At 47.2% G+C, this 14597-nt stretch overlaps 1 protein-coding gene across 3 annotated transcripts in view; it reads left to right on the forward strand.

The window, feature by feature from the left end:
• Window positions 1–14597, forward strand: part of LIMK2 (LIM domain kinase 2) — a 68603-nt gene that overhangs the window by 25286 nt on the left and 28720 nt on the right. Inside the window, exon 1 of one of the 3 annotated variants that reach the window (XM_032138851.2) lies at window positions 11591–11998. The exons of the other annotated variants lie outside the window; for them this stretch is intronic. Coding sequence (XP_031994742.1) covers window positions 11946–11998 — 53 coding nt within the window. The 5' untranslated portion in view covers window positions 11591–11945. Of the gene's footprint in view, window positions 1–11590; window positions 11999–14597 lie in introns of those variants that run through there. 3 annotated transcript variants of the gene reach the window in all.

Here is a 14597-nt window from a genome sequence, read left to right on the forward strand (position 1 = left end):
AAAAAAAAAAAAAAAAGAAGAAGAAATGGAGATACAAACTTACTACCTACCTCCTTACAACCTACCCTCACAGTATTACTGTAAATAAAAGTGTGTGTAGCACTGGGAACACTATTCACAGAGCACTCATGAATGTTTGCTCTTTGTTATTAGTTACTAGAGAGGCAAAAGCCTGCCAGGGCTGAATAATATATGTGAATTGGTGATTGTCGCACATATCTAAAGAAGTAGTTATTTTTTTCAATTAAAACTTAGTTTAAAAACCAATATAAGGCCGAGCACAGTGGCTCACACCTGTAATCCCAGCACTTTGGGAGGCCGAGGTGGGCAGATCATTTGAGGTCAGGAGTTCGAGACTAGCCTGGCCAACATGGTGAAACCCTGTCTCTACTAAAAAAAAAAAAAGTACAAAAATTAGCCAGGTGTGGTGACAGGTCCCTGTAATCCCAGCTACTTGGGAGGCTGAGGCAGGAGAATTGCTTGAACCCAGGAGGTGGAAGTTGTAGTGAGCCAGCCGAGTTTGCGCCACTGCACTTCAGCCTGGGCGACACAGGGAGACACTGTCTCAAAAAAAAAAAAAAAAAAAACCAATACAATAAATAAGTGGCCAGCAATGAAACAGAAAGTAAAAAGTTAGTGAAGCAAAACTAGTACTGTATTCGGATAAAGATGCTGAATCTAGATTTGGCCACCAGGATAGGGTCCTTTGTGGCAAGCAGGGCTAGTTTGGCTGACTCACCACTGCCAGGATGAAATTTCTTTCAGTGGCTACTCATTTCCCTTTATTTTAAGTCCATGCTCACAGAGCAACCTTCTGATGCCTAATTCAGCTTCCTGGGATTCTTAATAACAGGAAGGGACTGGAAGTAGTACCTGTATAGGGGATATGGGTGTTCTGATTTTAATAGTCAATTCATAAGTATACAGAGGGTTTGATAAATGGTTAGGTCAGAACCATCACAGAATGTCTGCACCTCTTTGGACATTAGGAAGGTCAAAAACCTGAAAGGCCAAAAACTAGGCCTAGATTAGGGTCATTCACCAATAAAACATCAGCCTTGAAGAGTTCTCTGGGTGGTCCACCAGTCAACCTTCCTTTGATCACACCTCCTTCCTCGTTGCCTCTTTAAGCACTGACCTGTAATGGGTATGGAATTTTTTGCTCACCTAACTCCTTCCTTTTACAGAGGAAGAAATTGAAGCCCAGAGAGATTTAATGGCTTGCCTAAGATCACACAGCAGATTTTCTGTTAACCAGGGTGATTTTTCAGGTGTTCCCTGCCAGACGAGGGCTTTTTTCCTTGAATTGCCTAGAGAGTTCTTGAGATACCCAAATCATTTTTCCCAGTGCAGCCTGGAGAAGGATGTCCATGTCAACACAGCATTTGTTACTCAATGTTAGACATTCAATTTTCTAATTAGTATCATGGAGCAACAGTGGATGATTATCTATAAGGGGTTGCAATTCCATGCTTATGTGCTTACAGCCCATATGGACAAATATCAGCTGTTAAAATGACAAGGCAGTAGAGATGTGGCCCCAGGACAAAGGCATACTCTCTACTGTTAGTGAACACTAGTTGGTCAGCAAATTTCACATGGGCATATACACAGCCAACCGTAGACTTTAGGCATTTATACCCATTCAAAGAGCCAAACTGGCAACTAAAGATCAGCATTCTCTTTGGCGTTTCAGCTTTGTGTTCTGTTAGGAATCACTGCTTGCTTAAATACCTCTGATAGCTCTTCCCTGCCTGTAGGCAACTCTTTAGCCTAGCAGACTTGGTCTTTAGTGCTCTGCCCCTACTCTATTCCACCATCCTGGTCTCCGGTCTAATTGCTGCCCATATGTGCCGTGCACTAGAGCTTACAGACCTGCTCAGCGTTATGTGAGCATACCATACGCTTTATGCCTCAGTGCATTTGCACATGTTGTTCCTTCAGGCCAGAATGCCTCTTACTGCCTGGCAATCAGCCTATTAAGAGTCTGCCAATACCATCCCGTCTTCTGTGGAGGAGCCCCCTGCCAAATCCACCCATACCTCTCCCCACCAATCAGAGACTTTTTCTCTCTTTGTTATTCTCTTCATACCTCAGTTATATCCATTTCAGTATTTGTTTACACATCTAGCATCACTCTTAGAGTATGAAATTCTCCAAGTGTGGAGCTGTATCTAGTTTGTCTTTGTATCCCAGAGCTTAGCAAAGTGCCTAGAATGTAGTGGGTGCTAAGAGTGTTTTCTGGGTCAATGATGTATTTGTTGAATGACTCTTTGGACACTTGAATAAAGTCCATCCAGTATGCACCATTACCATCTCTTTATTCTACAATATTCTTTTAGGCAAGAGCTTATCTTTTGAGGTGATAAGATAAGCTCAAACTCATGTAGACTAAGACCTCAGTCTGTAAATGTCATCCCTAAGTCTTAAACCATCAAAACCAGGGCCTCAAGGAATGGCATGCCTTCTGCAACCGTAGCAGCCTGCTGTGCTTATTTTGCCTTGTTTTTCATTTTTCCCCAGAAGGCTAGAGTCCCTTCTCCCATGGGCAGTGCTGGAAGTGTGCTAACAAATTCTTTCTCCATCCTCCTTATGATTACAAAAAAACCCCTCAGCACCTCATGCCAGACTTGAGTTAAGGTTGTTTTCTTTTGTGTGTCAGCTGTATTCTGGTCATGACTTCCTGATGATGCCCTATAGAGATTTTGCTGAGATCAGAGGGTGCTCCACTCCCATCAGTAGCACTGACTCTTGCAGAAGCACCGTTTCTGAAGTTGGCTAATGTCATCCCTCGTGTTTGTTTGAAATTTGTTTTAGTTCCAGAGATAGCACTTTTCATGGAATGACGCTATCTTCTAGAATCACTTTTTTTTTTTTTTTTTTTTTTTTGAGTTGGAGTCTCACTGTGTCGCCAGGCTGGAGTGCAGTGGCGCAATCTCAGCTCACTGCAATCTCCACCTCCCAGGTTCAAGTGGTTCCCCTGCCTCAGCTTCCCGAGGAGCTGTGACTACAGGCGCACACCCCCACTCCTGGCTAATTTTATGTGTTTTAGTAGAGACGGGGTTTCACCGTGTTGGCCAGGATGGTCTTGATCTCCTGACCTTGTGATCTGCCTGCCTCAGCCTCCCAAAGTGCTGGGATTACAGGTGTGAGTCACCGCGCCTGGCCTAGAATCACCTTTTTATACCATAACGTGAGCACCACTGCCATGTCACCGAGGAAAGAGAGAGGCAGCTACTGTGGGGTTACAAATGGGTAAGAGTGGCACCAGGAAGGTGAAAGTCTCTACTTAGCCAAGGCTTAACAAAATGTCAATCACCAAACATTTATTTATTAAGCTACGTTCAGGATAAGAAGATGAACAAGCTATCTGTACATTCATTTTCTCGTTTGTAACAAGGTAATGATAGTGATCTATCCTGCCTGCCTCTGAGGGTTATTGTGAGAATAAAATGAAATCAAGTGGAAAAGCACTTAGGAAAAAGAAAAGCATTGGTTTTCAATTGTTAGTGTAGATCAGAAACACTGGGGCTTGTTTAAAATGCAGATTCTTAGCCCCAATCTCAGCGATTCTGATTCTGTATATCTGAAGTGGGGCTCAGGAATCTTGATTTTCAACAAGCTGACCAGAGGGTCCAATGCTGCTATTCCTTTAGTTACACTTTCAGAAATATTACTGTAAATCAAATGGCAAGAATAAAATAGTTATTTGAGGCAGTTTTAGTATGTTGGACCTGGACTCCAAAGACTTGGGTCAAACTCCAGCTTTGTCAGTTCCTAGACCTGTGACCTTAAACAGCAACCTTCTCTGTGAACCTTTGTTCCCTCAGGAATGGCTCTGGTCACCTCCTGTCGTACTCCATTGATGACTCACCACATAAGGCTCCCTGGGAGTCCCCCAAACCTTTGCTCTCTTAACTCCTTCTATAGCCTCCTACATCTCCTGCAGGTGCTGTCTTCTCCTCCTTTTTCCAGGCCCTGCTCTGACACAGCATTCATTCTCCTCTGGGAAGGGTTCCTTCAATGTGTCTCCAAGCAAATCACACCCAGGAAGGACCCTGTGGCCATATCTGTCTATCACCAGATCAAACTACGTGAAGGCAGGCACTAGGTACTCTCAGTGCCCAGCATAGGCCTGGCCCATACCAGGTGTCCACAGATGCCTAGTAAAGAAACCTATGATTTAGGACCCCCATGATGAGCAACTACAGCACTAGAACAGTGATAATAACTGATGTTTATAATGCATCTTCAGTTTACAGAGGCCTTTTGTACTCATCATCTAGTTTAGTTCCTGTAACAACCTCTTGAGGAATATAGCACAGGCAGGGCAAGGGAAGCCCAGAGATGTTAAATAATTTATCCAAGTTTATGCTGCTGGGAAGGGCAGCACTGAAATTAAAAGAAACGTTTTCTGAGCTCAAATCCCATGCCCTTTCCTCAATGTGAGCTCTAGCAAGGTATTCAGGAATCCTGCCTCTACAATTCAGAGCCTCAAATTGCTAGGTATGTTGAGTTCTTGTATCTGATTTTTCTAGATTTCCTGCCCACATTCTTACTGTCTGGATATCAGGAAAGAGTTTATCAAATGCCTGTGGAAATCCAAGATAAGGTCTCAGGATGAGTAACCCAGTGAAAACATGAAGTCAAGTCTAACTAGTCACTACTATTTCACTACTGCTGACTCCTAATGATCAGCTCCTTTTCTAAGTGCTTACTGTCCACTTATTCCATCATCTGCCTAGAATTTATGTGAAGGAATCAAAGCAAAAGGATCATAAGGCTTACTTTTTCCAGTATCTTTTTCCTCCTTTTTGAAAACTGGGCCAGTTAGCTATCTCCATTTTTATTTCATGAATACATCCCCAGCGCCTGGTATATAGTAGATACGGAACATTATACTTTGGAAATATTGCACCCATTCTCCAGTTTCTCCAAAGGTACTAACAATGGTTCCATCACTGTGCCAATGTATTTTCTTTTTTCAATATATTGGGAAATAATTCTCCCAGTCTGAAAATCTGAACACATTTCATGTGACTTGGTATCCTCATATGTCTTGGGCTTCCAATTCTCCATTCCTAGTTTCAAGTTCATGAACTATAAAACAAAGGATTAGACTAAATCTCTAAAGTTCTATCCAGATGCCAAATTCTTTTCTCTTTCCGTGATACCTAAGATAGATGCCAAATATTGTCTTTTACCTGGTGTTTGTGAACATGACATCACATTACAGGAATAGCAGATACTAAGCTCTCACTCTATAAAACATTGACTGTGGCCGGGCGCGGTGGCTCACGCCTGTAATCCCAGCACTTTGGGAGGCCGAGGCGGGCGGATCACGAGGTCAGGAGATCAAGACCATCCTGGCTAACACAGTGAAACCCCGTCTCTACTAAAAATACAAAAAAATTAGCCGGGTGAGGTGGCAGGCACCTGTAGTTCCCAGCTACTTGGAGAGGCTGAGGCAGGAGAATGGCGTGAACCCCGGGGGGCGGAGCCTGCAGTGAGCTGAGATCGCGCCACTGCACTCCAGCCTGGGTGAAAGAGCGAGACTCTGTCTCAAAAAAAAAAAAAAAAAAAAACATTGACTGAGTTCCATGAGCCAGGTACTGAAGTGGGCTTGTTCACATATGTTCTCATTTAATGCTCATAACCCTGTGAAGCTGGGAATTGCTGGGACATTTTATTTATTTATTTATTGAGACAGAATCTGGCTCTGTCACCTAGGCTGGAGTGCAATGGCACGATTTTGGCTCACCGCAACCTCCGCCTCTCGGGTTCAAGCGATTCTCTTGCCTCAGCCTCCCCGGTAGCTGGGATTACAGGCACACACCACCACACCCAGCTAATTTTGTATTTTTAGCAGAGATGGGGTTTCTCCATGTTGGCCAGGTTGGTCATGAACACTTGACCTCAAGTGATCTGCCTGCCTCAGCCTCCCAAAGTGCTGGGATTACAGGCGTGAGCCACCATGCCTGCCCGGGACCCTTGTTTTAGAAGGATGACTGCTGCTATAATGTAGAAAGTGATTTGGAAGAGGGAAGGGGTGGGGCACGAAAGATGGTTAGTAGATGGGGGTGGTAATTCTTACCTTTCAGGATTTGGAGGCTTCAGAGTCCTCAAAAATTCTCTTGCTTGATTGGAGTCCTCCCAGCCAGTAGAGGGCTTCACACAAACAGTTCCTTGGGCTTTGAATTGTTTGACCAGAGCTTTCTTCCAGCAAAAGGTTGGGGTGATTCATTCACTTACCACACCTTGCCTGAACATTCACTTGGGGCTGCCGGTTATGAAGGCTATTGTTCTCCAGCCTGTCACAGACGCTTTGAAGACCTATGCCTCAGCTGGTTCTAAGGAGTCAGTTTGTTCGGCTCTGTGCCAGGTTTCCAATTTATGAAATGTGCTGGAGATTAACACCTCTCCTGCCATTTTATCCCTACCATAACTGTCAGTCGAAGGATTCCTGCAGTTGCCTCTAGCAGCCATAACTGCTGAATCTTCTGCCAGCTGCTCTGAGGACCTAGAAGAGCAGTTTTCTATCCAGGACCAGTTTCCAAGGGTGGGAGGGTGAAATAAATCCTCCAGTGTGACATTTCATCTCCCAATGCTGGGTGGCTTGGGCCTTTTGAAGTTGGCTCTGAGGAACCACACACTTGGGTCTGAGCAGCCAGCAGCTTATCACATCTGGTGATCAATCCTTCAAAGTTTCCTCCTGAAGTCTGGATTTTTGGAGGTCAAATGGATTCCACCTGGGAGGGGCTTCTGCTTCAACTCAGGACATGGGGAGAAGGCTGTTCCTCTCCCAGGGGGAGGCAGTTTTCATGGCATTGAGATGTCCTCTCACTTATTCCCCACCCACCCACCAGTCCTTTGTAAGAGGAGTAGGGGGAGAGGAGAACGCCTACAGCCTCCTGCTCACATTCCTAGACACCGACTCACTGAGCCCGCCGCCGCTGGAACAGCAGAGCTGTGTGAAATGTCAAGAGGAGTTATGCTCATGGGCTCCCTGGCCTCAGTCTCTTTGTGGCTTGCATATTCTTCCATTAGTACTGTGTTCATCACATGGAAATCAGAGGGTACAATTAAAAGATAATTTGCTAGTTCCAGACTTAATTTGGGGCCCCCTTCTTGCCTGATTGAATTACAGGGGAACATAATAGATTTTTGGTGAGAAATAGTTGGCTGTGTGGCTGGGAGAAAGATTGTTCCCAGCTCTCCAGCTGGGCAGCCCTTTCAGTATCCTGTATGTTATTTCCCCACTTCCAGCCCACCTCACCTCCTCTGTGGGCCTTGTGTGTCCCCTAGGCCAGGATCCTGACCTCCTGCTCAAGAGTTTAAACTCAACTTGAGACCCAAGGAAAATAGAGAGCCCTCTGCAACCTCATAGGGGTGAAAAATGTTGATGCTGGGAGCTATTTAGAGACCTAACCAAGGCCCAGACAGAGACAATGACTTGCTAAAGGCCACATAGCTAGCCCACAGTAGTTGTAACAATAGTCTTAATGATATTAACGGCTAACATTTATCAACCTTTAATGTGTCCCATACTTTGTGCCAAGGGCTTACACGCAGTGCATTGTCGCATTCAAACTCAGACAGTCTGGCTCTGGGCCCAGGCTGAGCTTTGGTATAGCATGGTAGAACGTAGTCTATAATGTCTAGCCTGGGTTCAAATCCTGGCTTCACTTCTCACATTTACAGCTGAGTGACCTCAGGCAAGTGATTTAACCTCCCTGCACCTCAGTTGCTTTATCTGTAAAGAGAGAAATCACAGCACTGTGGAATAGTGTAGGTTAAAATTCATTCATACAAGTAGTGCTGCAAGCAATGCTTAATGCAGGGTGAGCACCTGTTCAGTGCTTACTTCTTCTGGCTGCCTCTGGGGCTAGAGTGTGGTGTCTTTGTGGTATAGTTAGATATGACTGAGCTCTGCACAAACGCCAAGAGCTGTTCATCACTATTAGAGGTAGTAAACAGAGTGGTTGAGCTCTGTGGTTCTAGAACAGAGGCCGGCAAACTATGGCCCATTTACTTATGGAAAGATTTTTTTCTTCTTTTTTTTTTTTTTGAGATTCGGTCTCAAAATTGAGACTGTCTTTTACCTGGTGTTTGTGAACATGACATCACATTACAGAAGTAGCAGATACTAAGCTCAAGATTGAGATTCAGCCGTTTTAATATGGCCTGTGATTGATTGATTTTTTTGTTTTTTTTCTTTTTGAGACGGAGTTTCATTCTTGTTGCCCAGGCTGGAATGCAATGGCACCAACTCAGCTCACCGCAACCTCTGCCTCCTGGGTTCAAGCGATTCTCCTGTCTCAGCCTCTCGAGTAGCTGGGATTACAGGCATGTGCCACCACACCTGGCTAATTTTTGTATTTTTAGTAGAGACAGGGTTTCTCCATGTTGGTCAGGCTGGTCTCGAACTTCCAACCTCAGGTGATCTACGCACCTCGGCCTTCCAAAGTGCTGGGATTACAGGCGTGAGCCACCATGCCCGGCCTGATTGATTGATTTTTTTAGTAGAGATAGGGTCTTGGTTTGTTACCCAGGCTCGTCTCAAACTTCTGGCTTCAAGCAGTTCTCCCTCCTTGGCCTCTCGAATGCTGGGATTATAGGCATGAGCCACTATGCCTGGCCTATATGACCTGTGATTTTTAATGGTTAGGGGAAAAAAAGCAAAAGAATGCTTTGTGACATGTGGAAATTACATGAAACTCAAATATCAGTGTCCCAGCCTGGGCAACAAAGTGAGACCCTGTCTCTACAAAAAATAAAAAAATTAGCCAGGGCCGGGTGCAGTGGCTCACGCATATAATCCCAGCACTTTGGGAGGCTGAGGCAAGTGGATCACCTGAGGTCAGGAGTTCAAGACCAGCCTGACCAATATGGGGAAACCCTGGCTCTACTAAAAACACAAAAATTAGCCGAGCATGGTGGCATGCGCCTGTAGTCCCGGGTACTTGGGAGGCTGAAACAAGAGAATTGCTTGAACCTGGGAGGCGGAGGTTGCAGTGAGCCAAGATCACGACACTACACTCCAGCCTGGGCAACAGAGCGAGACTCCGTCACACACACACACACACACACACACACACACACACAAAATAGCCGGGCATGGTGGCCTGGGCAACAGAGCGAGACTCCGTCACACACACACACACACGCACAAAATAGCCGGGCATGGTGGCCTGCACCTGTGGTCCCAGATGCACTGGAGGCTTAGGTAGGAGGATCACTTGAGCCCAGGTGGTCGAGGCTACAGTGAACCATGTTTATACCACTGCACTTTAGCCAGGGCTGTGAGACTGAATCTCAAAAAAAAAAAAAAAAGAAAAGAAAAAAATCTTTCCATAAGTAAATATCTATTGGAACACAGCCATGTGCCTTAGTTTATGTTTTATATATGGCTGCTTTTGCCCTATAATGACACAATTGAGTGGCCATGACAGTCTGTATGGCCTGCAGAGCCTAAGATATTTGCTCTCTGGCCCTTTACAGAAAAAGTGCCTTGACCTGTGCTCTAGAGCCATATATACCAGGTTTGAAACCCAGCCTCACAGCTGGGCATGATGGCACGCATCTGTAGTCCCAGCTACTCTGGAGGCTGAGGTGAGAGGATCACTTGAGTCCAGAAGGTCGAAGTCGAGATTGTAGTGAGCCATGATGGCACCACTGCACTCCAGCCTGAATGACAGAGAGATCCTGACAAAAAAAAAAAAAGGCCGGGTGTGGTGGCTCACCCTTGTAATCCCAGCACTTTGGGAGGCCGAGGCGGGCGGATCACGAGGTCAGGAGATCGAGACCACGGTGAAACCCCGTCTCTACTAAAACTACAAAAAAATTTAGCCGGGCGTGGTGGCGGGCGCCTGTAGTCCCAGCTACTCGGAGAGGCTGAGGCAGGAGAATGGCGTGAACCTGGGAGGCAGAGCTTGCAGTGAGCGGAGATCGCGCCACTGCACTCCAGCCTGGGTGACAGAGCGAGACTCCATCTCAAAAAAAAAAAAAAAAAAACCACTCTCACCACTTACCAGCTATTTGTCTTGAGAATAGTGACATAACCCCTCAGAACCTATTTCCTAATCTGTTAAATGAGGCTGATGACGTTTCCTCCTTTTACTGGCAATTTAAACATGATGGATAATAAATGGTAAGCACTTAACACAGGGCGTAGAACATATTAACTGCTCAATAAATGGTAGCTTCTTAACAGTACTCAAACCCATGTGCTCTTATCACATGCATTGTTGTCCCTGTGTCCAATTGGTGGAATGGGAAAAGGCTCCCTTGTAACCCCATCTACTATCTTTATCAGACTTTCCCGCCATGGTTCACAGTAAGAGATAGAAGCTGCAGGGTGACTTCTGGCTCTTTACAATGGTGAGAGGTGTGTGCCTGGTGAGGGAGAGCTGATGTCACTGCCCCAAATCCAATAGCGAGGTCTGAGTGTTCTGGTTTCCTCCAACAGCCTTGCTTTTTCCTTTACAATCCTGCAGGCAGGGAGACAAGGGCTTTCTACATGGTAGGCTCTGGTTTGGTCATTGTCACAACTGGGGGCTGTTCAGGTGGGCTCCCATTCCAGATACCTAGGCTTATCAATCCCTTTTGGCACCCCAGGCCTTCTTCTCCCTCATGCCCCATTTTTCAGTTTGAAAAGCATAGTTATCACTGGACAAGTAGAAGAAGTTCCACTGTCCACTGACGCCAGTGGATGGTGTTCTGCCTGTGAACCCTCAGTGAATAGTGAGTGAATGAGAGTAACCTGGGCTCCATCCTATTTGCAGAGGGCTTTGGAAAAGATTTTTCTCTTTGAAGAGCCAGAATGAAGCCTGGTAGTGGGAGAGCTCCAGCTCTAGAGGCACATGAGCCTAGATTTAAATCCCAGCCCTGCCACTGACTCCCTTTTTGACCTTAAGTGAGTTACCTAATCTCTCTGTACCTCACTTTTCTTGTCTGTGGCATGGGAGTAATTCCTGTCTCAGAGAAATAAAAGAGTGCATATAGTGTTTGCCACATGGAGACACATCAGGTATAGGTTAATACTCTGGGCCTTGTTTCCTTATTTGCAACACAGCCCTGTCCTGGAGTGGAAGTGGCACCTCCCATTGGTCAGCTCTTGAGTCTGTCCCCAGGCCAGGCAGAGGGAGGGAATGAATGGGAGCCCTAGTGCCAGGACAGAGCAGATGTCAGCTCAGAGCTAGGATGGCTCTCTGGACCTGTCTCTCCTACCAGAGGTCCCCCGTCTGGTGTGGCTCTTCCTGGACCTGGCATCCTCTGCTTTTTTTTTTTTTCACCTCCAAGCAGAATTACTGTCCTTTAGGCAGCTCCTCTGCTTGAGGACATCTGGGGCCAGATATGTTCACCCTCTAGCCTGCCTTGCCCTTCCCTGAGCTCAGGAAGGACGCTCAATCGGTCCCAGTTATTGTCTGCAGCGCCTGCCTGCAGCCTCGATCCAGCCCAGCTCCACCCCTTGCCTGCAAGGTCTGTTTCCTAACAGCTGCTCCAACCACACACCTCGGTTCTGCGGGAGCCCCTCCTCTTCCTCCCTCCCTCCCTCATTCAGGGGTGGGACTGAAGAAGAAGGCTAACTTGACAGCAGCGCTTCTTTCTTAGCTAGTCACCGGCCCCTGCTCAAGAATGCCAGTGTGTGTGTAGCCTCCGCAGAGAGGTCGTTTTCTCGGAGTCCAAAGGGGCCGCCTGAGCTTCTGAAAACTAGGGAGGAGCCATCCCAGCCATGAGCCCCTGTGGGAATCTGCTGGGGGCCAAGTGGCCTGGAGTCCTCAGGCTCCCCCAGCTGCTCCGGAGGGAGAGGTGAGCTCAGGGCAGCCTGCCTGCCGCCAGAGGTGCCAGGAGCCCCGGGCCTGTCATGGTGGCCATCTACAGCCAGCCTGAGGCAGTCACAGACGGATTTGCAGCTGAGCCTGTCTATCTGGTGTGGGAAGAAGATGGGGAGTTACTTGTCAGTCCCGGCTTACTTCACCTCCAGAGACCCATTTCGGTGAGTTGGTCTCCGAGTTCCCCTCTCCATCTCTCCTAGCCCCTGGTCCTGAGAGGAGGGTGGTCTCCCTAAATCTCCTTTTCACTTAGTCCTTTACCATCGGTTCTGCCAGGCAGAAGCCAGTAGAGGTTATACCCAAGGAGAATCAGCCTTGTGAGGTACCCCCATTCTGTCCTGGAAGTGGTGAGGGGAGGAACTTTTTAGGGAGCTCCAACTCCCCTTCCATCCCAGACAAACCTGAAGGAGCCTCCAAAAGATGCCACTGACCTGCCCATTCTAGGTGTTACTGCTTCCAGGGGGAATAGCACAAATAGAGTGCTGTTTCTAGCTCTCACATGTCTTACCTGCGGGCCATGCTGCCTGCCCAGGAATTTGCCCCAACAAGCAGGACGGGCAGGTTTTGCCAAACTGGAAACTAGCAAGTCCTGGGTGTGGGTAGCCTGGTACACAGTAGGCACCTTATAAACGTTTGTTCTCTTAATGGCAGGCACATTTGCCTCTGGCCTTGAAGGGCTTCTGAGCTCCCAGGTGAATGTCGTTGCTGGGGAAAGACCTGGGCGAGTGCTTCTAAGACTGGAGCAGTGGGCTTTGGAGTGCTCCTGAGCTGCTGGGCCAGCCCCCACACCTCCTCAGTCCCTAGCCCTAAGTACCTCCACGAGCCTCTCTCTGTGGGGCTTCTCAGAGGGAGATGTGGAAACTCTACCTCTGACCTGGCTTTCTTTGCTCATTGCCCCACTCCACCTCCCATAGAAACTCCCCAGGGAGTTTCTCACCCTCTGGGTCCCTTCTGAATGGAGCCATTCCAGGCTAGGGTGGGGCTTGTTTTCATTCTTTGGGAGCAGCCTGTTGTTCCAAAAAGGCTGCCTCCCCCTCACCAGTGGTCCTGGTCGACTTTTCCCTTCTGGCTTCTCTGAGCTAGGTCCAGTGCCCAGATCTTGCTGCCGGGATACTAGTCAGGTGGCCAGGCCCTGGGCAGAAAAGCAGTGTACCATGTGGTTTTGTGGAATGACTGGACCCTGGTAGAGTGCTGGGAAGTGTCTGGACTGGGGGAAGGGGGAAGGGAACTGGTCCTCAATGCTGACTCTACCAAGCGCCCTGCTAGACACTTTATCCTTTAATCTCTCAACAGCCTAAAGAGATTATATATCCCCATTTTACAGATGAGGCAACCAGTTTCAACAAAGTTAACACACGGAGCCTCACTGGGCAGCTTTTTCTGTCTTCCTGACTTTCTCTCATCCTTCAGGGGGCTGCAGATTTGTTTTCTTCTCCTGGTGGACAGGAAATTCTCAGGTTTGTTTTCCTCTCCTAGCAGAGAGTAGAAAAAGGGATAGTTTGCCTGACTTGTGGAAGGAATGGCTGAGATTGTTTTCTAAAGAGCCAATGGAAATTGATCTTGAGTTTAGGAGAAAGCTTTTACCATGCGGAATTAAGATGCCAAGTGTTGAAGTAGCCACATTTCAGGTCCTCCTTAATTTCTCTTAATCCTGGGAAGGCAGCTTAGGGGAAGGGTTGTTCCTTTAGGAGCCAGGAACTATACCCCTTTTACCCTTGGAGAGGCAGGGAAGCCAGGGAGGACACAACTTCTCAGGAAGAGGAGGAGCTAGAGCAGATAGTGAACTCTCAACCTGAACCTTTAAGGGCCAGACCACTAATGCCACCCAAGTCCACCTGCCGTTTGTCTTGTTCTGCCTCAGGCTTTCTGGAGAACCTGATCTTCTTGCCCCTACCCCCAAGCTCCGTTTGCCCAGCTAGAGTCTGGGGGGTACTGACTGACTTTCTGTAGACACTCTTCCCTCCCCCAAATAAGAGGCCACATTCCTGAAGTCACTTCTGAAGAGATAGCTGCCACGCAGGGCTCTTTCCCACCAGGGAGGGACCACCCAGACCCTCTGCTCTCCCAGGTATCCGTTACATCACTACCTGGTCAGAAAGTTGTTTCTGCAATTAGCCCCTCTCTCTTTTATTAAAGGGTATCCTCAAGGGCTCCTCTTTGGGCCTCAGTTTTATCCTTGGCAGAAAGTAGAAGCTAGACTTCTTGGGCTCCTGAACAGGGTCCTTGCTGGATTCTGTGAAACAAATTAAGTCCTTGACCCTAGGCGTCTGGGGGAGTACAAAGTCTATAGGAGTTCTGGGGCTGTGGTTGCAAGGAAAGTGACGCAACCAGATTCCATGGGGACATGATCAGGCGTGACATGTGAAGGAGGAAGAGGGAGCAAGGGAATGAAGAATACAACTTCTGTGTCCCATACACCCCTGCCTGACAGGCCATACATACTCAGCAGAGAATGCACTGTCTTTCCTACCACACTAGCATGAGGAGTGAGCTGCAATTACCACTGTGCATCCAAGTAAGAAAATACCTCAAATTGGAATTTACAAAAGAGGTAAATTAGGGAGTGGCTTTTGTCGGACATCTTTAAAGCATTTTTCTTTTTATAGAATTTCACTTAATGTCCAATACTGATTTAATGAGTTTGGGTTTACACGTTATCTCTTGAAGAAAACAAATGAACCTTTGTGTTCCAAAGCAATCCATGTTTAAAGGGAAAAAATTATGCATAACTCTGCCCAGCTTCACAGTAACCTTTGGCAGGTG

Source organism: Hylobates moloch, unplaced genomic scaffold (assembly GCF_009828535.3).
Source record: "Hylobates moloch isolate HMO894 unplaced genomic scaffold, HMol_V3 SCAFFOLD_19, whole genome shotgun sequence".
NCBI lineage: Eukaryota > Metazoa > Chordata > Mammalia > Primates > Hylobatidae > Hylobates > Hylobates moloch.